General features: G+C 40.2%; 1 protein-coding gene across 3 annotated transcripts in view; it reads left to right on the plus strand.

Moving 5' to 3' along the window:
* Positions 1 to 16394, plus strand: part of zc3h3 (zinc finger CCCH-type containing 3) — a 49642-nt gene extending 33248 nt beyond the window's left edge. Inside the window, exons 9-12 of one of the 3 annotated variants that reach the window (XM_054790256.1) lie at positions 3479 to 3610; positions 13797 to 13945; positions 14052 to 14209; positions 16144 to 16394. In XM_054790256.1, the coding sequence (XP_054646231.1) occupies positions 3479 to 3610; positions 13797 to 13945; positions 14052 to 14209; positions 16144 to 16175 (471 nt within the window). In that variant the 3' untranslated portion in view covers positions 16176 to 16394. Of the gene's footprint in view, positions 1 to 3478; positions 3611 to 13796; positions 13946 to 14051 lie in introns of all 3 variants that reach the window. The other 2 variants (XM_054790257.1, XM_054790255.1) reach the window with 2 other exon arrangements.
* The last annotated feature ends 5015 nt before the right edge of the window (positions 16395 to 21409 follow it).

The following is a 21409-nucleotide window of genomic DNA, read 5'->3' on the forward strand; positions in this document are numbered from 1 at the left end:
GTCTCCTTATATAGTGCATAGTGTTTTATGAGTTTTGAGCTGGGCAGATACATGATTACACGGTTAAATCCAGTGATGCTGGATCATATTCAAGTTGTTGGCTCCTGTTTGCACGGGGAGGAACATAGAATTAGCTCATGGGAGAGCTTGTGACTGTCACCTGTTAGATCAACAAACTAGCAGGATAAATCTTGGCAATGCTGCCTTCAACATGCTCCTCATAACTTGACACTTGACGTGCACAACTGCATGGTTTAGCGTGTATTGCAGCGCATATTTCCAATGTGTTATGCACACATCACCCTGGACCTTGATTTTTCCTTTAGAAATAGGTATGCATTAGGACAGGGGTGTTCAAAGTTTTTCCAGAGGGCTACATAATAAAAGTTGAAAGGATGCAAGGGCCAACACATGTAGATATGCTAAGAAGTTGTATACATTTCAGGGGAAAAAAAACTGTAACTACTCTGATTTGTGATCGGTGAAAAAGTGTATTATTAGTATGAACTTTGGCCTTTTTCCTGTGTGTGTTTTTTTAATTTCCCAAATATTTCAAATTTCTTCTTAAATGATCTTCGTAAATTTTCTTCTTGTATTATTATGACTTTATTCTCATAATATGTTGACTTTATTCTCATAGTATTATAACCTTTCCCAACCTAATAAAAAAAAAAATGACAACTTTATTTTATTTCGTTTGTTCCTCATATTACAACTTTAAAAAAATAATAATAAAATGTAATATTTCAACTCTGTGCTACTAAAATAAAATGTTTCCTCATTATTATTATTATATATTATTATATAATATTATTATTTGTAATTTCTGCTGTTCTTAAAATTTATTTTCCAACTTTCTTCTTGTACATTTCCTCATAATTATGACTTTATTCCCATAAATATTTTGACTTTATTTTCGCATTTATTAATTTTACTTAATTTAATTTAATTTTTCAAAAATGACAACCTTGTTGTTTTGTTAGTTTTTCATATTACAACTTTTTAAAAAATAACATCTTTATGTAATATTTCTGTAACTCATTCAATCCCAGCCAAATTCAACCCCTTCAGTAGCGGCCATTTTAGACGATTTTGACTGATCTTTCAAGGCACACAGAATTTTGTGTTCTATGGCTATATAAACATGGAACCTACCAAAAGAAAGATTACTCTTGTCTTTCATCAGAATTTTTTTTTTTTGTTCTTGAGTAATCAGTAGTAGAACATAGGTAAGTAAATATCAGTTCTTAACAAAAAAGTGAGAAAAACTGTGTAAAAAGATACATTTCAAGCATAACTTTCACTTTGACACAAATTTTTTACTTCTAAACAACTACCCAACAACACAAAAAAGGGTTGTTTTACATAAAAATGACAATTTATTTACAAATACAACACCATTAACTATTTACAATTTTCACATTTGAAACTAAAGTGCGTGTGTACATGCACGTGTGCGCGCGCATGCGCGTGCGTCAACATTTTCGTACAATGCGGAAAACACACTGTAAATGTATGCAAAAGTTATGATATTGTGCAGGATGACTACAGGGGAAAGTTCTTGGAAAAGGAAAGTTGTTTTTTTTTTATGCCTTCTGTTTTTCTCAAAGAAAAAAATACCCTGCAACCTCACCCTGCAGGCATACATGCACATGCACAATGTCGTGCACCTGTGCTAGTCGTCACATTGCTCCCCACAAGTGCTGAGAGGCCAGCTGTCTGTCGTAACGCCACCTCTCCCAACAGCTTCACCTGACGTGTTTTGTCCCTTCCTCCCCGGAGTATTCCCCTTCCTCAGGACACCCCACGCAGGACTACACGGAGTCTTGCGGAGAAGGGGGTGGATTTGTGACAGCGGGTTCAGTTACGCACCCAGCAGCCTTCCAAACCTGATCTGTGTGGCGGTGTGGTTAGATGAGCCCTGCTCCCACTCTCCTTTCTCCACAAATACCTCAGACATGCAAGGGTCACTCACTGTCTCACACACACACACACACACACACACACACACGAGGATCTTTTCACTCATCCACCGCTGCCTTTGTCTGCACAAGCATCCAGTTCACATAAACACATCATGAAGTCGGGTTGTATAAATATTTCTCAGACAGTTAGTTACCCATCCCGTCCACAAAGTGGAGCCTTTCTTACACTCCGGCCCCATCCCCCGACCAACCAGCCACCCACCCTCGGAGATATATTTAGATGGGCCTCCACCGGGCTCACCCCTGCAAGCCAAACGGTGGATCTCACACACACACACACACACACACACAGACACACACACACACACACACAGACACACACACACACATGCTGTCAAGACGTTTGTTCACTCTCACTCCTCCACTGTCAACTGCAATTAATGTTATTTAGCCGCTCGGCGTGGCAGATCACTTGGCTTGTGGGACCAATCGGATCTGTACTTGACAGTTTTCTTTTAAAGCCAAACACCTGTTGACAAACTAATGTAATAGCTTGTAATCCCAATCCTCATTACCTCATTCTTTTCCCCAGCACCCTCCGTCTCTTGTTTCTCACACACGAAGGGGATAGCCCTGGCATCACATAAACATATAGAGAAATATAGAGAAGTACTTTTGGACTGTATGAGCTGACAGGATTGAGAGACACCAAATTCCTTTTGGACATAAACGACAAATGCTTTTACTACACAGCAGCAGCATTGCATGTGACAATTAATTATTCATTCTAGAGGGATGGGTAATTAACCCCCAAGAGAAAAAAAGATTCATCTCAACAGTGGAAGCATATGTGCTAATATCAGGCAATATACGGCATCTCACTCATTGATCATTAGTAAGTTATTGCTGTCATTAACTTATTCATGCATCTTACAATGCCTCTGTCACTTCTTTACTCCTGTATTTATTTATTCATTTAATACCTTATTTTCTATTTATTCAATTTTATTTATCCTCATTTTAATTAATTATCTGTTTTTTAAAAATAATTTTAACTTAGTTTATAAATTATCTTTAATCTCCGTATTTATTGTAATTTATCTAATATTCTATTTATTTTTGATTTATTATTTGTTATTTTATTTTAAATTTTAGTTTATTTATTTGTATTATCCACTATTATTATCTATGTATTATTATATTTAACATTTTTAACTATTTCTTTCTTTTATTTCATTTCATCACTGCATAAGTTATCTATTGCTCCACATTCTCTCTTCTTTTCTCTCCCAATTAGAATCTATTTAAATATATAAAAATATATATTATGATATACAGTATATTCAAGCACAGGAATTGTGGAGACACGGAGAAGGGTTTGGATTCAACAAGCTCGGCTTCTTCCTACTCCATGTCGGATATAATGACAAGTGCCAAGTGTAAACGTGTGATGTGCTTTAATGTAGCTTGTTAACAAATAACAAATAAACCATGACCATGTATTGGAAACCTGTCACATGACAGCTGAGATTCCTGGTGTTTTCTGCCTGTAGATGCCGGTGTGCTCCTACTTCCTGAAGGGAATCTGCAACAACAGTGACTGTCCTTACAGCCACGTCTATGTTTCCCATAAGGCAAAAGTGTGTGAGGACTTCGTCAAAGGCTATTGCCCCGAAGGAGAGAAGGTACGTTCTCAAAGCACTTGTCAATTGTCACTTTTTGTTCCCTGTGATATCCAGTGATCACAAATGAAGATGTCACTTGTAGCGCACTGAAATTGAACAGTGGGGGGATTTTGTAAGCTTTTACACCCTTATAGAGGGGGAAACAGAAGATAAACAAAGAAGTCAAGAAAAAGAACACATTGCTCCAGTTTTTTTTCAGCAATAGGCTTTGTGAGATTGCTGAATGGAAGAAATAACAAGATAACACTTGCTCTGGAGCTGCATCGGACGTTTGAATGTCTGGTTGCCGTAAAATATACTAGGCGACATTTAAATAAATACTTGTGGAAGTTCACAGCATGCATACAGTGCACGCAAAATAATGCCATTTTATATATAAGATAAGATTATTTCTAACCTGAAGTGAATGCTGTTGGGTAAACTTCCTGTTGAGTAAGTGTTCAAGTGGGCTTCCCAGCATACCTTGCGGGTTATAAATTATCTTATCTGTCCAAAAAGTGTTTTTTTTTTATGTTGCATGTAATTGACCAGAATACTGGTCACTTGAAACTGCCAAAACTGCCATTTAGCTCAAACATGTTAAACCCTGGGCCAAGTTGGGGAAAAAACATGTATTTTCATGTACTGTACAAGGTGTACATAGATTATGTTGTTATGAAAGTAAAGAGAAGACTTTGCTGGTTGTTGTAGATGTGGAAATGTACATACAGGTGGGCTGTATCTTTACTACTGGGTAAGAGTAAATGATGCTGCTGTTCAGTGAGATTTAGCGGTAGCGGAATGACGCTGGTACCGTTGGAAGGGCTAAGTGATGGGTTTCAAATGCTGCTGAGTTTGTTACGTTAGTGTTTTGTTTTATGAAATTATTCACGGCATACACTATGCTGGTCTCTCCTTGCGTGTTTTTTTGTGTGTGCATTTGTCCATTAAGTGCTTTTCTAATTACGTGGACACGTGTTCATTATTGATATTGAACACTTAATACAGTATAGCACAGACAACTCAGCAGCCCCCACTACCGGGGCCCTGTGCTTTAGGTTAACACTGATGCTTCCGTATACTGTACATGGAGTTTGGTAGGGTACCCCTGCTGGGGGACAGCTGCTGGAAGCGGCCGTCTATAAGGATATAACTGTAGTGATGCATTGATGCGAAAGACAACAGCTACAGATTTGTCTTACATTTCCTCCTCATGCTTTTCTTTTTGAACCTTTCATACCTCATTTAAATAGAAAATAGTGGGATAAAGATATAGATTCAAATTATGTAGTTTATTAAGATCTAAGTCTATGATCTGTGATTTTTTTGTGTTTGTTTTGGGCTCCTGTGTGTGCGTGCGTGCGTGCGTGCGTGTGTGTGTGTGTGTTATGAAGCACCACACTGTGAAAGTCCAGTGGGTCCATGATGGATAGCAGGCAGTAATTATAGATGGGAAATGTGCTGAGGATCGCACTATGGGACAGCCAGGCACACTGTACAGCATCTCGGGGGTTAATTCAGATCCTCACCTCCATCCCTCCTATTCCACCTAATTCCCAAGTTTGCCTCCATCATTTCCATTTTCATTGGTAGTCTTTGTCTGGCCCGCACCCCCTCAGTCAGTACTTCTTGACCCATCAGCATCGGTTACTCATTTCCATCTTTAATTTATGGTCTTCAGATGATGTGCCTTACTACCATCTTGACTCGAGGGCCACACCAGCCAGGCGGTTAACGAGTGGAGTACAAGATGGATGTCAATCTTTCGCACGTACATAATCACTCTTTCAAGGAGCTGGTTTTGTAAAGTTGACCCTATGCCAGGGGTGGGCACACCTTTTGACTCGTGGGCCACATTGGCTTCTAAAATTTGGCTGGGGGGCTGGGCCAGAATCAGATATATATATATATATATATATATATATATATATATATATATATATATATATATATATATATATATATATATATATATATATATATATACATATATACATATATACATACATATACATATATACATATATACATATACATATATACATACATATATATATATATATATATATATATATATATATATATATATATATATATATATATATACATACATACAGTACACTAGGTCCCCAACTTACGAACACCCGACTAGCGAACATTCGCGGATACAAACACAAGCCGACTGGTCTATATTTAATTTTATTTTGCCTTGTAATCACTCAATCAGTATTTATACTGCTACTGTACATGCTTGACCAGTAGGGGGCACTGTGACACTGCTAATGGTACCAACAGAGGCAGCTGGGACCAACAGAGGAAGGAGATAAACCTAAATGGATAGCTAAATTATACAACCTGGACAGAGCGTGTGATTAAAGTTTATGAAGAGTTAATAAGCCTGCTTACTTCTACACCACCCACAGAACACTACCTCTTTTCGAAGAGTTTAACGACTACGATGATTTGTCCTTTTTTTCAATAACTCCTCCAACTCCTCCACAACGACGTATGGTCGACCACTCCTCTTCAAAGGTAAATAACATTTATCATTATGTATTATTATATCACTTTTATTATTGTTTTTTTTCATTAATTATCCTCATTTAATATTAGTACTGCATCCAAACTCATATTTACATACATACGCATATACTGTATATGTATACACGTACATGTAGTACCTATATCATTGGTAATATTACCTTTTCCCCTACTTAAGAACAATTCGACTTAAGAACGGTCGTCTGGAACCAATTGTGTTCGTAAGTTGGGGACCTAGTGTGTGTGTGTGTGTGTGTGTGTGTGTGTGTGTGTATGTATATGTGTGTGTATGTATATATATATATATATATATAATTTTAACTATGAACTGCATAACATCACAGAGTTTTCAAGCTTTGGGCCAGTATTTGTTTTTTGAGGACTATTGACGACTTACTGGGATTCAGATCATTTCCTCCCTCGTTGCGTCAACTGTGCATCAACCTCCTCGATGTGCTTGCAATCAAACAAAAACACAAAACATGGCAAAACACAGAAAGCAACGGTAAGAAATACCCATATTGCCGATAAAATTTCTCTAACTTTGTCATATAAAGCGTGTTTCTCCGCTACACAGGCTCACGCTGCATTGTAAACAAACCCCCACTCTGCTTTTTTTCATAGCCTCCTCTTTTGGAGCTGCTTTGAAGACTTGTACTGTATATCACCAGAAAGCACAGGACTTCTGGTTTCAGAAACCCATCCATCCATTGTCTATCCCGCTTGCCTTCATTAGGGTCACGGATCACTATCCCAGACTTGGGGCGATAGGTGGGGTACACCCTGGACTGGTTGCCAGCCAATCATAGGACACATATAGACAAACAATTCAAATTCACACCTTTGGACAATTTACAATCTCCAATGAACCTAACATGCGTGTTTGTGGGATTTGGGAGGAAGCCGGAGCACCCGGAGAAAACCCATGCATGCGGACTTCACACAGCGAGTCGAACCCTCCATTTGCTGACTGTGTAATTATTCTGATGGCGCAAATAGGGCGACAGGTAGTAGCTAAGGAGGTAGAGTGGGTCATCCAGTAACCGGAGGTTTGGCAGTTGGAATTCCATCCCAGTCATTCCTTGGAAAAGACTCCACCCATCTTCCCTCGGGTCACCCACGCATGTATGCTCAGCTTCACTGACCAACATGCTGACCGACGACCCGGATCCGGTCCCCGGGTGTTGCTTGATGGCTGCTCATTGCTCCTCAAGAGGATGGTTTAATTGCAGAAGAGAAATTTTGCTGTACATTGTACATGTGACAAAGCCTTCAATCTTAAAAATGCTTCAGGACTTGTGGTAGGTTAAAAATAGCATTGCGAATCCTGACGCTGGCAACAGATTATAAATTGTAAAAGTAGGGCAGGCCGGACTATAAACATTAAGGTAATTTGTAGTTCGCCCACGCTTGTCCTACACCATATGCTGGTCTGAGACTGTTAGCTTGTTTTGGACATTTGTCCATTCAGTGCTCTCTGTTTGAATTGTCTTCTGTTTTCCTGAAATTGTTTTTGTTGATCTTTTAGCTGATGTTCTTCCAGTTTCATGGATGTATAGCTTAAGTATATTGATACAGTGGTACCTCCTTTTTCGTTATTAATTAGTTCCAAAAGGTCTGACAAAATCGGTCTGCATCGGTCCGTTGTGGTGAAGTTCATAAATGCACAGGACCTTTGTGCCAATAGAAGGTAATCACATGAGGCATGGATGTTGAGAGTGGCGTGGGAAGCTGGGGAGGTGTTCAGGGTTGGAGGCCTCAGGGAAGACCCAGGACACGTTGCAGAGACTGTCTCTCAACTGGCCTGGGAACGCCTTTGGATCCACCAGGAGATGCTGGACGAAGTAGCCGGGGAGATGGAAGTCTGGGCTTCCCTGCTTAGGCTGCTGTCCCCGCCACCCGACCTCGGCTAAGCGGAAAAAGATTGATGGATGAATGGCGGTCCGCCGAAAACCGAAACAAGGCAATGTTTCTCATAGGAAATAATGTAAATCCAATTAATTGTTCTAGACACCCAAAAATATTATACATTTTATAGAAAATAATAAAAAACAAGGTGAAATAATTAGAAATGACAAATGGATGGATAAAACCTCCCGTCTTGTGTTGCCAATCAAACATGTTATCTTTTGTGAAAACTCATTATGGGAAATAGAAATGGTATCCTTGTATAAGACAAACTAAAATGTAGTTGTCATTTTCTTAATATTACACACACTACCCATAGTCATCAACCATTCTGGACTGTTTAATTGTTTCATTCCACTCACTGGTAATTTCTTCTGGTGTCAGCTTAATGTCCAAGATGCTTGTAGCAGGTCCTCTTTTATTTTACTGTCGTCCATTTTCATACCCTCCCTCATTTCTGCTTCTTTTGCTCCTTTTCACAGTCTCTCTTTAAATGTGCTGAGTCTTCCTGGTTTTAGCCCAGCGGAAAAGTCTCTAATAGGCCCCAGAGACACCCCAGTGTTCCTTAAATCAAGTGGAAAATTGTTAACTTAGTGCGGGATAAAGATGTTCTGCCCACTGTAGCATTTTACCTCAGTGTTTCCCCCTCTTTCAGTGTCTGTCTTGTACTCTTCTTTTTTTTCTTTTCATTTTTATGAAATTGAGAATGTATGGAGGTGTAGCGAGTGCAGTGAACTATAAGCTATGGCTCCTGTAGGAGCAGAAAATAACAAAACCATCCTGTCTGCATGAATTATCTTCCATTCTCATTATTAATATTAATTACAAATAATTGTTGGATGGAGCTGACTGCTGTGTCCATTGTGTGTTGTCACATTACATCCACTGTGGTCTAACACAATCCTTTACGTGACATTGACAAATGTTTTATTTGTTTACGTTAGGGAAATAAAGTGAAATTAAAGGAGTCAAAACTTTCCTGTCATTGAACTGTGCAGGCATTATCGAGTAACATTTTAATATTCTTATATGTACTGTCTAGTGAAAAAATGAGGGCAACTAACGCCTCTAAACTCCTGAACCACTGCACACAAAAAAGTGAAAAAACATGCACCGCTACTTCTTTTGCCTGTGCTATTTTATTTCATAATTTTGACAAATACACTACATGGTGGCGGTCACGACACGATCGGTTCAGCACATGCACGAGACAGACATCACTTCCTCCACTCACAAATTTTTAGGACAGGGCTTCTGCGACGTCACGTGCTGTGGTAATTATTATTTTTTACATTTATGAACATAAATTGTCAATAACCAAACTTCATATATGTGATATATTGGGGTTATTTTCCTTGTGAAGTATTTAAAGATGTAGCTAGCATGCGGATGTTTCTATCGTCATTATTCACCAAGAGTGACCCTACGTAAAAACTTGCAATGTACGTAGTGCTAACGCAGATTTGCGAGAGACGTAAACATATCCAGTCACGTATAATATACCTGAATAAATACAAATACAGATATAATAAACCATATAAAACAACACATAAAATGCAGTGATATTTGAAGGTAAACAACGCATGCGTAGCACAAATCGCGTCGCCTGATGTTTACAATTTGTAACTGTGTGAAATAGATCACCGGATGACGAGTTGCTTATCTCATTCAATACCAACGACGTATTTATACGTCTTTTGTGTCTTTTGCATGAGAGGCAAAAAGAGGTGATGACGCAAGTGCACAATAAAAGAGGTGACTTTTCATGCAGTTGAAGCCATAAATACAGAAGTGCATTTGATAAGAGGTCAGCATTGCATCTTTTGCATGTATTAACAGCAAGGACGAAGTGAGAGAGCGTGGAGGAGTATGGTGTGCAGGAGGTCACACATTGGAGGGAAATTTGAACGCATGCGCACGCACGCACGCACACGTGCGCACACTCAGTTTAGTTCCAAATGTGAATATTGTAAATAGTTCATGGTGTTAAAGAAATTGTTGTTTTGATGTAAAACAACCCTTTTTTGTGTTGTTTATGTTGTGGTGCAGTCGTTTAGATATTTGAGCTGTCACAAAAGCAAAAAAAGTTGTGGTTGAAATGTGTCTTTTCAGAAAAACCTGTTTTTCTCCCTTTTCTTGTTGGGAACTGATATTTTCCTGAAACTTACCTACTGTATGTTCCACTGTTGATGACTAAAGAACGGTCATTTTTTTTCTGATGAAAGACTGGAGTCTTCTTTTGGTAGGTTCCATGTTGATATAGCCATAGAACACAATATTCTGTGTGCCTTGAAAAATCTGTCAAAATGGACTAAAATGGCCGGTACTGGAGGGGTTGAATTTTGAAAAATGGGCTGGGATTGAAAGTTAACACGTGACTGTTGAAAAATAGGCCGACCGGATTTAGACGTGTTCTGCAAATGTGTGCAACCGTGTTAGAATCGATTGTGTTTCCGGTACCGATCGTGTAGTGACCGTGGCGCTGTTATTAAACCCCAAAGAGTGGCTCCATGAGTCGGATACATTAGTCATATCTCACACAGCTCAATAATGTCATGTAAGTATAGCGTGTTTCGATGAATTGCCACAAAATTTGGTACACACCTTGACAGGACTGACAAGCATGAGTGTAAAATTCAGCACGATTGGTTGGAAAAACATGGCCGCCGTAAAGCAAAGTGTCTTTGCAGGTAAACAAAGCAACGGATGTCCACAAATAGGCCTGTCACGATAAGTGATAAATCGATTATCATGACAGGCTAAAAAAAAAAAAAAAAACTGGTCGATAATTATGATGCCTTCGATAAGTCGATCCGTTTGTGTTTTCATAAGTTGGTCTGTTTGTGTTTCATCTGCTCGTCTGCCACACAGGCTTTATGACAAGAGGGTTCACTCTGCATCTGTCCGCGCATTGGTTTCATAGTGCAATGAGCAGAGAGAGTGAGCTCTCATCTCATTCAGCCTCTTTGTGGAGGCGGGGCTACTAGTGAGTGGATACAGAGGTTTAGCAGTTAGCTTCATGAGGCAGCATGCGCTAACATGAACGAACGCACAAAAGCGATGGTTTCTGAGGCGAATGCCACAGCCGACCGTCCCAGTGTGAGAATATTTCAGTTTTAAACAGAATGAACAAGGTGAGCGCATGAACACCGACAACCGACACGAACAGTTTTCTCAATTTGGAAAAGAAAACTACCTATGGAGGTGCCTTACTGAGGCCTTTGGTCGGCAATGTCAGTATAAACAAAACAGTGCAAAATGGTGTCGCTCGCTACATTGCAAAAGAAACGCAACCATTCAATATGCTTATATGGAATATATGGCATACATTTTAAACAACATACATACAGGCTACTTGTGTGTCAAGCTAATGTGGCTCACACAGGTACACTATAATTGAATACCATCTAGTGGTTCAATTGTGAATGACACCTCTCATGACAATAAGTAATTTAAAAAGTGGTTTAAAAAATGTTGACAATGATATCGATTATCCACGATAATTTGTAGCACTCGTAGCGACCAGCAAAATTTGTTATTGTGACATGTCTATCCACAAAGCAAATTTGTATAATATCTAATGATACATCATTAATAATGAATTCATTTTATTTTTGCAATATGTCGAGGGCAAATAAAAAAACAAGTAGTAGTTTGGACACCCATGGTCAAAGTATGATACAGACAAGTTCAACAGTAAGAAGAGTGCGAAAGATGCATTTTTGGAAAGTGATCCCAAACAGGAGACTTTAAGACAGAGGAGGGTTTTGAAGCTGTGGTTTGTCCTTGGTGCTATCCCTAGCCGTTACGCCCACTAACCAAAGTGCACTTGATTTGCTTAACACGTAGACGCCATCAACACTTCCTGTGTCTCACACCGTGTAGGGAATAGGTATGCCTCTGTACTCAACCAAATGCGATGAGGAACACATGTACCGTTACACCCCTGGTCTGCTTCGTTGGAGAAGGTGTTGTGTGTGAATACCTCAGCCTTATAAAGCCTTCCGGAGAAAGTACTGACAGAGAGTTGATACTGGGCATCCAGTGCGCCCAGTGAGAAAGGATTTTGTGGCGAGTGTCACGCTGCTGGCTTTCAGGGAGAGTGGAGCAAGACTCTTCGGAGTTCCTGGAAAATCAATCTCAAGATTAACCCCACCCCACCCCCCCACACCCAACATTCTGTTCACTCTATTTCTGGACTATTCTGCTTCCCAGTGCCACACCACTCGCCGCTCCACACACAGGAACACAGTCTTTGCAGCCTTCTCATCCGAGTGAATATAATTAGCTGCTCTGACAGGTGGGAGGGATCGGATCTCGCAGAGAATGAAGCTTCCAATTTACACCCGTATTACACTGTCATGCACACTCGGCTGCAAACATGCATGTGAAAGCTTGCCGTCTCATGCACAATGCTCTGCAGACTTAGCCACTTGCTCAACTTACACAGTCCTGTCATGGAGAAGAGTGGCTTTTAATAGTCAAAATTGACAGAGAGCCGAAGAACCAAAAAACAAACGCGTTTATTGTATATTTCTTTGAGATAATGTGTTTATTACACCCGCAGCAAAGCTTCCAGTTATGTTTCGCAGATCCGGTGACAGTGAAAGTGTTGGACGTTACCCTGTTTTTCCTAAATTTTCAATGTTTGAATGGACCATATTATTCTCCAGGTGGTCCCTAAAGCCTGGACATACTAACATAATATACACACTCCTGATCAAAATTTTAAAACCAATTGAAAAATTCCAAGAATTTACATTTTGTACTGTTGGATCTTAACTCATTCAATCCCAACCATTTTTCAAAATTCAACCCCGTACCCACCGGGGTTTTTTCGTCATTTTAGCCCATTTTTACTGATGTTTCAAGGCACACAGAATGTTGTGTTTTATGGCTAAAAAAACATGGAACCTACCAAAAGAAAAATTAGACTCTCGTTTTTCATCAAAAAAAAGTTTGTTTCTACCTTTTTTCGTTCTTCGGTAATCATCAGTAGAACATTTGGCAAGTTTCCGGAAAATATGCGTTCCCGACTAGAAAAGGGAGAAAACCAGCTTTTTGTGAAAAGATACATTTCAAGCATAACTTTCACTTTGACGCAAATATTTTTGGCTTTTGTGACACCTCAAATGTCTAAACAACTACACCACAACATAGACGACACAAAAAAGGGTCTGTTTTATATCAAAACTATTTACAGATTTCACATTTGGAACTAAACTGTGGGTGCGCGTGCACGCGTGCGTACATTAAAATTCCCCTACAATGCGTAAACTTCTGCACGCTGCAATCCGCCACGCTCTCTCACTTCCTGCTCTTTTTGCCTCTCACGCAAAGAAACGTAGAAGACATATTTTACTGTGTTTTCTTTTCTCTTCTTCTTTATCCCCTCCTGCTCCTGTCCGGACGCTCCAAATTTGCATAACAACAATACATCAAACTCAAATAAATTCTGTATAACAGGGGAAGTATATCTCACACTTTTCCCTGGCAGAGCAAATCTGTTGAGCACGTGAGGGCATTTAGTTTAACAATACTATCTGCCCTAACGGCTGGACAGGACAAAAAAAACAAGCGTATAAAATACGTCCTTGGTATTGAATGAGTAAAGGAGGTTCATGTAAGCGGTTAATGCACATATTCATAGGCAGTCATTACCATGCTAGTGCTCAACACGCGAAAACTTGAGATTTTCTAACTCTGACACAATCTAGACAGAACGTGCTTTAACCTGAACTCCTTGTCTAATCCCCAGTGTAAGAAGAAACACACGCTGTTGTGTCCAGACTTCAGTAAGACCGGTTCCTGCCCTCACGGAGCCCGCTGTAAGTTGCAACACCGCCAGCGTACCAAACAGAGTGCATCCACCCCCGTGAGACCTCGTATCAGGGAACCCTCCAACAGGTTAGAAATGAATATCCCTGGTTTAATCATTAGGAATAAATGGATTGTTTTTGGTGTTTTATTTTCTCTAATGAAACAATGTGCAAATAATGTTTAATTTGGCCAGCCCCTGCGTGTCTGAGATCCTTTTGCAAGGCTCTCAGGAAACCCCAGGTACATCTGCTGCAAGTTTGCTGGCACTGCCATCTTTTATATCCCTCTCGAGCTCCCCAGATGAGCCAGACACACCAGACCTACTACAAGCCAAGACCTCCCAGGGTAAAGGTAATAAAATACGACTTCTGAATCCTGAATCCTTTCCTGGCTTCCGTGTTGTTAACTGTAGTATGGATGCTTCCGGTCTTACACTAGCGCTGTTTAGTCTAGCAAAAAAACAATTTGTTAAGTTGAGAGAACACAGCATGCTTGCATAGAGTTTGTGGCATACTCCAGGGGTCAATACTGGGACCAAAGTTGTTTATTTTATAAAAAAGATATCTGTAAGTTCTCAAAAGACTTCTAGTTAGTATTATTAGTAGTATTATTAAACCAGGATAATGGCCCATAGCACTGTTTTAGTGGGTAGGGCAGGGATCTGCAACCCGGGGCTCCAGAGCCTCCGGAGCTCTTTCATCCTCCTGCTGATTTATGCTTCCCTGTAGTCACTACGCCGTCTCTTCTGACACCGTCATGAGCCTTTCAAAGTTGTGCGTCTGAGTTGAGCATGTGGTGTGCTATGGTCAGTGTTTTCTGGTGAGTCAGCTCGGTGAGAAACCATGATGCTGGTCAACTATTTACCATGTTAGCTTCCTTTGTCGCTAATGAACAATGGCAACGAAAGCAACATGGAGAGGGGTCCTGGAACTGGAACTAATCGATGTGTTACAACACCTACTGTGAATGTTGATCTAAAATCGGTGGAGAAACCTTAAGAAAAGGCTTAAGACACATGACTAATTGCCAGGTGGCACCAGGAAGACGGAAAAGGAACGTGACAAAATGCTTAAGGAAATTGTATTTGTAGCGGTACGTACGATTTAGTGGTCAGATTTTGTGGCCCCAAGTGGGTTTAAATTTGGTGGAAACGGCCCCAAATGGCTCTTTTGATGCTAAAGGTTGCCGACCCCTGGGGTAGGGGAATGATACTTGTACCGTTGGAAGGACTATTAGCTAAGTTCGTTCCGGTGTATAGTCTCTCAACTCTAAAAGAACCACTATCCATTCTTCACAGAGACTGAGTCACCTACGCACGGATGCTTTGTTTGGGCACTCTGAAGAACGACACGTGGGTAAAGAAAATTGTTTGTTAGGGGCACTGTTTGGTTGTACGATAACCGAGGCATATTTTTGGCAATTATTTTTGTTGAAAATTGATTCCTATGACCCTGCGGTCTCTGACTGTTTGCCTGTTTTCCACACTGGCCGGTGGTAGAGTGGTCGTCTCCCAACCTGAAGGTTGTGAGTTCGATCCTCCGTCCTCCCGTGATCATGTCTAAGTATGCTTGGGCAAGATACTAAATCCCCAGTTGCTCCTGAGGCTGCGTCATCAGTAGGTAATGTGCTAACAGTGTCTTTGAGTGCCTTGGAGGTGGAAAAGCGCTATACAAGTGGAAGACCGTTTACCATTTTGCTAAAATTGGTTTAGTTGAGCTTTTATATGACGTTTTTTGATTATGTGGCTGTATAGCATGTGTATATTGATACAAGCATCTTGTAGACAAGCTTCATTAGTTTTTTTTAATACTACTCTACAACCACAGTTCAAAAAGCAATATGTGATTGCCATTTGCTAGTTTTCACGTAAGTCTCATTGATGCCAGTTTCAAGTAATCTCAGTCACCACTGTGGGTTTTTCCGTGTTTAACGGAAGGCTACCAACAATTGCATCCACGTCTGTATCATATGTGCACAAAAACATATCAGGCCTTCACACAGTAACTGATGGTAAATAAGAATTTGTGTGATGCGGCTCGGGGGAGTAGTAATGATGCTCAGAGGATTTTAGGTTTTGGGTTGGACGGCCGCACAGCTGAGGTCTCCGTTGACAGACTTGACTGATGAGATTAGGCAAGAGGCTTCCCCCCTCTCAGCACCAGACTACCTCTCACAGATGATGTTTTAACAGTCAACACATGAGCGATCACTTGCACTTTGTCATTTAGCTTTTGAAAATACGCTCCACTTTCACTTTCATGTCCTCCTTTCCCTTCCTTTCGCAGACAAAAAACTGCAGATAAAACCTCGCTTGTAAAGGAGCCCAAACACCAGCAGCACTGAAGGAGAACCCTTTTTTGACGGGTAATTTTGCGCTTTACTTGATTTGCATCTGTGACTTTGTTTTAGCTGTCAGGTCCCATTGACCACATGCAATTTCCCTTCAGGTTTTGGACATTTTAAATGAGATTTAAAATCTTGGTCAAGGTATAGTTTTACCGTTTTTTTTTTTTTTTTGACAAGTGAAGAAGCGCTACCAAGTTTAGAAGCCGGTCTTCTGTGTACAGCACGGGTGTCTCGCTAGAGCTACATTAAAGGATGCGGGGCAGCCGGTTTCAAAGTGCATCCCCTCAAATGCAAACATACTCCCTGAAAAACATTTGTGGAACTCTGGAATATATTTGGTGACTCTTTAATCGCTCCAACAGAAGTTAGCTTACGAGTTTGACAAAGATGTTTTTTTTTAATTTTTCTTAAGTCGCTACACATCCCCCTGAAGTCTTCTGGCCTCACGTTTAAAAAAAACAAAAAAAATTGCATGCTATGCTATTATACTAAGTTTTTAAAACCTTTTTCAAGTCGCTGTGACTCTAAACCTTCTTAATGTTCTCATGTGGGCCAGTCTTTAATGTTGTTTTGAAAAATATATTGAGGGCCAATGAAAACAAAGTAAAGCACTTTCGACACCCCTGCTGTACGGGAGCACCAGATCTGACCGTTTGTTTATGAGCATTTTCGGCTGAAAGGCGGTGACAGCAGCAGCAGCGTGCTTTACTTTCATGCCGAGAGATGAGAAACATGAGCGTAAAGTGACTTGATAATTGCTGCTGGATAGCAGGGTGTATTTTACGCGCTGTTTGTCCTTTTTCACCACCATTTAGTTGCTAATGAAAATAATCTGCATGATAGATTGTAAATTAAAGACGGAAGAAAAGAGTTGCTCTTTACCTACGTTTATGTCAATAAATCCATTTTAATTTGCTATTTTTTTGCATTAATTAAATAGTATTCTACTGTTTGCTGTTACAGCTGTTGTATTATTATTCGGCTGTGAAATGTGCCATACAAATAAACGTGCCTTGCCTAATAAAACGACTTGGTCATTGTTCGGGTTCTTCAGCTTCTCAGTACTTTATTTATTTGTTTTAGTATTGCATTTGTTTGTTTGATTGATATGGTCATAGAGCATATGTGCCAAACTCAGGCCCGTGGGCCAAATCCGGCCCGCGCTGCAAATTCATCCGGCCCACGAAACAGTTTGGAAAATAGCATTGAGTTGGCCCGCCTCACGATCTGTGTAATTAAGCAATTCCGCCAGTATATAAGTGTTAAACAATATTTGTCTGTGTAGGCTCTCAGTCGTACAGGAGTTGTCCATCGAGGAAAAGGCTTCTTGAGACGTCAACCCAAACGCTGGCTCCCTTATACAAAAAGCCGTGTTTTTACCTTTTGTAGTTGGGAACTGATATTTTCCTGAAACTTACCTAAGTTCTACTGCTGATTACTAAAGAACGGAAAAAGGTCGAAACTAGCTTTTTTTTCTGATGAAAGATGAGAGTCTAATCTTTCTTTTGGTAGGTTTCACATTTATATAACCATAGAACACAATATTCTGTGTGCCTTGAAAAAACAGTCAAAATCGTCTGAAATAGCCGGCGCGGAAGGGGTTGAATTTTGAAAAATGGCTGGGATTGAATGAGTTAAGGGTGCCAGATTCAGACCAAAAGTCAAAATAATTTAATTGTACACAACTACAAACGGCAGCACTTTAACTATTAACACCCTGTCTGTACGAAATAACACCTTAAAGAGGCATAAGACAGTAAAAACTGGTCATTTTAACTACAGAGAAGCAGGTTGGGAAATGCGTAATCTGCAAATTCCAAAAAAACAATAGTCGTATCGCCACAGACTTGGAAAGTAGAAATTTGCACATTTCCCCCACATTTCCCCTCACTCCGAGGTTAAAATAATAATAATAATAATAATAAATCCATCCAGACAAAATTTACAGGTATGTCCACATAAGAACACATTCACCAGCTGTCATGCGCATTCTGTCCCAACCTGAAAACGCAACCACGGGGGTGCATATATTGCTATGTTCCAATTTTGGCACTGTGCACCGTGTGCGGGGAGCCGGGATAAAAGGTGTGTAGGCTGCTTGCTTATCTACTTGTCAGGGCTAATGAGACATTTTCTCATAATCTGACCATACTAACTACTTTTTTTTACTGGGGCATGTCCTGCCATGTTCACAACTTCATACAAGCATCTGTATGTGTGCTTCAGTCACCAATTACGTTGGTTACAAGGACAAGAAGGTTTTAAGGTTTTTAATACTTATGCAGAAATATACAAGTGTTCAAAATTCCAGGATAAATAATAAGAAAGATCCAAAATTGGGGTTTGGAGTGGGGCGTAATGTCCAGTTCGGCCCACAACCTAAAGTAGGCTTTGATTTCTGGCCCCCTGTGCGATTGAGGAGTACGACCATTAGTAGAACCTGAGCTAAAGGCTATTCAATGGACTTGTAGAAGAGTACAACTGTTAGTGGAACCTGGGCAAGTCTATTCCAGAGACCTATAGAAGAGTACAACTGTTAATGGAAACCTTCAATAAAGTCTGACCTTTAGTGGAACCTGGGCTAAACTCTCTTCCAGAGAGATGCAGAGGAACGACCGTTAATAGAACCTGGGTCAGTTTTCCCACATTTACAGATAAAGAAAAAGACATTTGAGCTGTTGTTGCAAATTCATGATGAATCCTCATATGGACTACCATGCTTGACTGATTGTCAGGGAAAACCAATTTAGGGAAGAGAATCCGGCCATTGTCCTTGTAGAGGTTCTGGACCCCCCCAACCAAAACTCACTCACCAGTTGCCCCTACAAACAATTAGCCCCTTGCCAACAGCTTCACAGATCATCACAAAGATTGTTGGAGATGTCTTATCATGACAGTATGCACAAAAAAATCTCAAAAAAATTGGCCATTTTGGGCAAAAACCAGGTATCGTACTTTGACAAACTCCTCCTCGGGTCTTTGGCCAAAGGAGCCCAAATCAAAATCACTTCCTGCGTTGTTTTTATGTTGCCGTCACTGTTAAGCTTTTCTCCCTCGGACGTCAGCAGTGAAAGGAGAGAGTGTTCAACATCTTTGTCAGGAAAGACCATCATTCTCCTCCTCATTACTTCCTCTTTTTTCCCTCCTCCTTTTCACCCGCGTTGCTCCTCGCCCGCTCGGAAGACGTAAGTGCTTGAGAAAGATGCATGCTGCCTCTTGTCTTAAGCCCTCAATATCAGCTGCTGAGCTCGGCAAACTGTAATTAAGATCAATATTTCAATTTTTAGCAAAGACGCACAAGATGGAGCGAAGGCACGGAGACAAATCATCAGTCCACATGGGCGCTGAGAGACAATGGGAAGGGTCAAGTGTGAGTCTTTATCTTGTGTGTGTGTGTGTGTGTACATGACAAATGATTTCCCCTCCATAAGCAATGAACAATCCTCTTATTCTCCTCAAAAGGATATTATGTCACCAGTCTGTGTAGATGCAAAGCAAACTAAACATTAGACATTACATTTTGATAATTGTGTCACAGCTGAAAAGCATGCATTCATCTTCCGTATTTTGTGTGACATTCTCTTTGAAAATTTGTTCCAATTTCTCAGATTTCTCAACGGATTCAAAGAATTCCTACATGAAAACATTTAGGACATTTGGATGAACAACTTTCCGTGTGCCAAAAAGTCCCTTTTGCCCCAAATTTCACATTTTTCAGACAGAAATTCCCTTTCATCTTAAGAATTCTGACTACTTCCACATTTCTCAACTTGGTCAAACCATTCCGACGTTCACGCCTTTCAGGACACTTATTTCCTGCATTTTCCGCACAGCATTTCAGTTCAGCTTTTCAATTTCTTCACCAATTGTCTTCTCTGCTTTGATGAATAACATTTATCTGAACATGTTCCGCGTGGCCAACTTCCAGCTTCAGAACATTATTTTTTTTCATAAGAGTAAAAAAAAATACATTGTCATCACTGTCTAACTCTGGTGGGGGTTGGAGTTCCTATCATTGATAAATTTATTTGCGAGTGGTAAGAGTGGATTAAAAGTAGCATACATTTGAATCCTTCCAAGTTTGATGAGTGTTGCTTTTATGTGTCAGAAGTCCTAATCTGTCATATCCCTGTACAGTAATAAAGATGATTCCTCTGGAGTAGCATTATAACCACCCCCCCACCACCCACACACCTCCTGGATCTGGACTCTTTGGTCCGGATGCATGGCTCAAAGCTCCCCTTGTTGATCCTCCACCTTGCTGATGTCCACTTTGCTTAAATCGGCAGAAGTGCTCTTGCAGCGAAGTCGGACTATGAAAAGCACAATGAAAGGGAAAAAAAAAAGTCTGAAGCCACGGCCTGCAGACATTCACCTTCCTCTGACAATGAACGACTGCAGATCTTCTTAAACGCACACTTTCAATGCAGACTGTTTAGCGCGGCATTAGCTGGCAGGCTCCTGCTTATTTGATAAAAAATATCTTACTAATGACCGAGTGCACCTGAACTTAAAACACCTTCATATCTTCCCTTTCCTCTTATCCTCACCAGCAGAGCTGGCAGATTTAGTCCATGTCCACGCCAACATTTTCAGAAAGCCACATTTAGAAAAAAAAATCCCATCCACACCATCCATCCATTTTAGTCTGTCCACATATAAACACATTCACTGGCTGTCATGTTCATTTTGTCCAATCAGAAGCCTGAAAAAGCAACCAGAGTTGACTTGGTGGTGGCATTATCGTCAATATTGTGATATATTACACGTACAAAGATGTGTACATCGTAGCCCATGATAGCATAAGATTACAGTGGATCCTCGTGCATTTGTGATTCAGAATTCACGTAGATTCTTGGATTTTTGGTCCACAAAAAATGTTTTTAATATTATGTACAGTGCTGTGAAAAAGTGTTTGCCGCGAATTACAACAATTCGGGCAAAAATTCCTCCCCAGCGCTGTAAGAGACTCACTGCGAGTTATCACAAACGCTTGATTGCAGTTGTTGCTGCTAAGGGGGGCCCAACCCGTTATTAGGTTTAGGGGGCAATCACTTTTTCACACAGGGACATGTGGCTTTGGATTTTTTAAATAATAAAAGTTTCATTTCAAAACTGCATTTTGTGTTCACTTGTGTTGCCATTGACTAATTTTTAAATGTGTTTGATGATCGAAAAACATTTAAGTGTGACAAAAAAAAGAAA

This window comes from Dunckerocampus dactyliophorus, chromosome 10 (genome assembly GCF_027744805.1).
Source record: "Dunckerocampus dactyliophorus isolate RoL2022-P2 chromosome 10, RoL_Ddac_1.1, whole genome shotgun sequence".
In the NCBI taxonomy this organism is placed as follows: Eukaryota; Metazoa; Chordata; class Actinopteri; order Syngnathiformes; family Syngnathidae; genus Dunckerocampus; species Dunckerocampus dactyliophorus.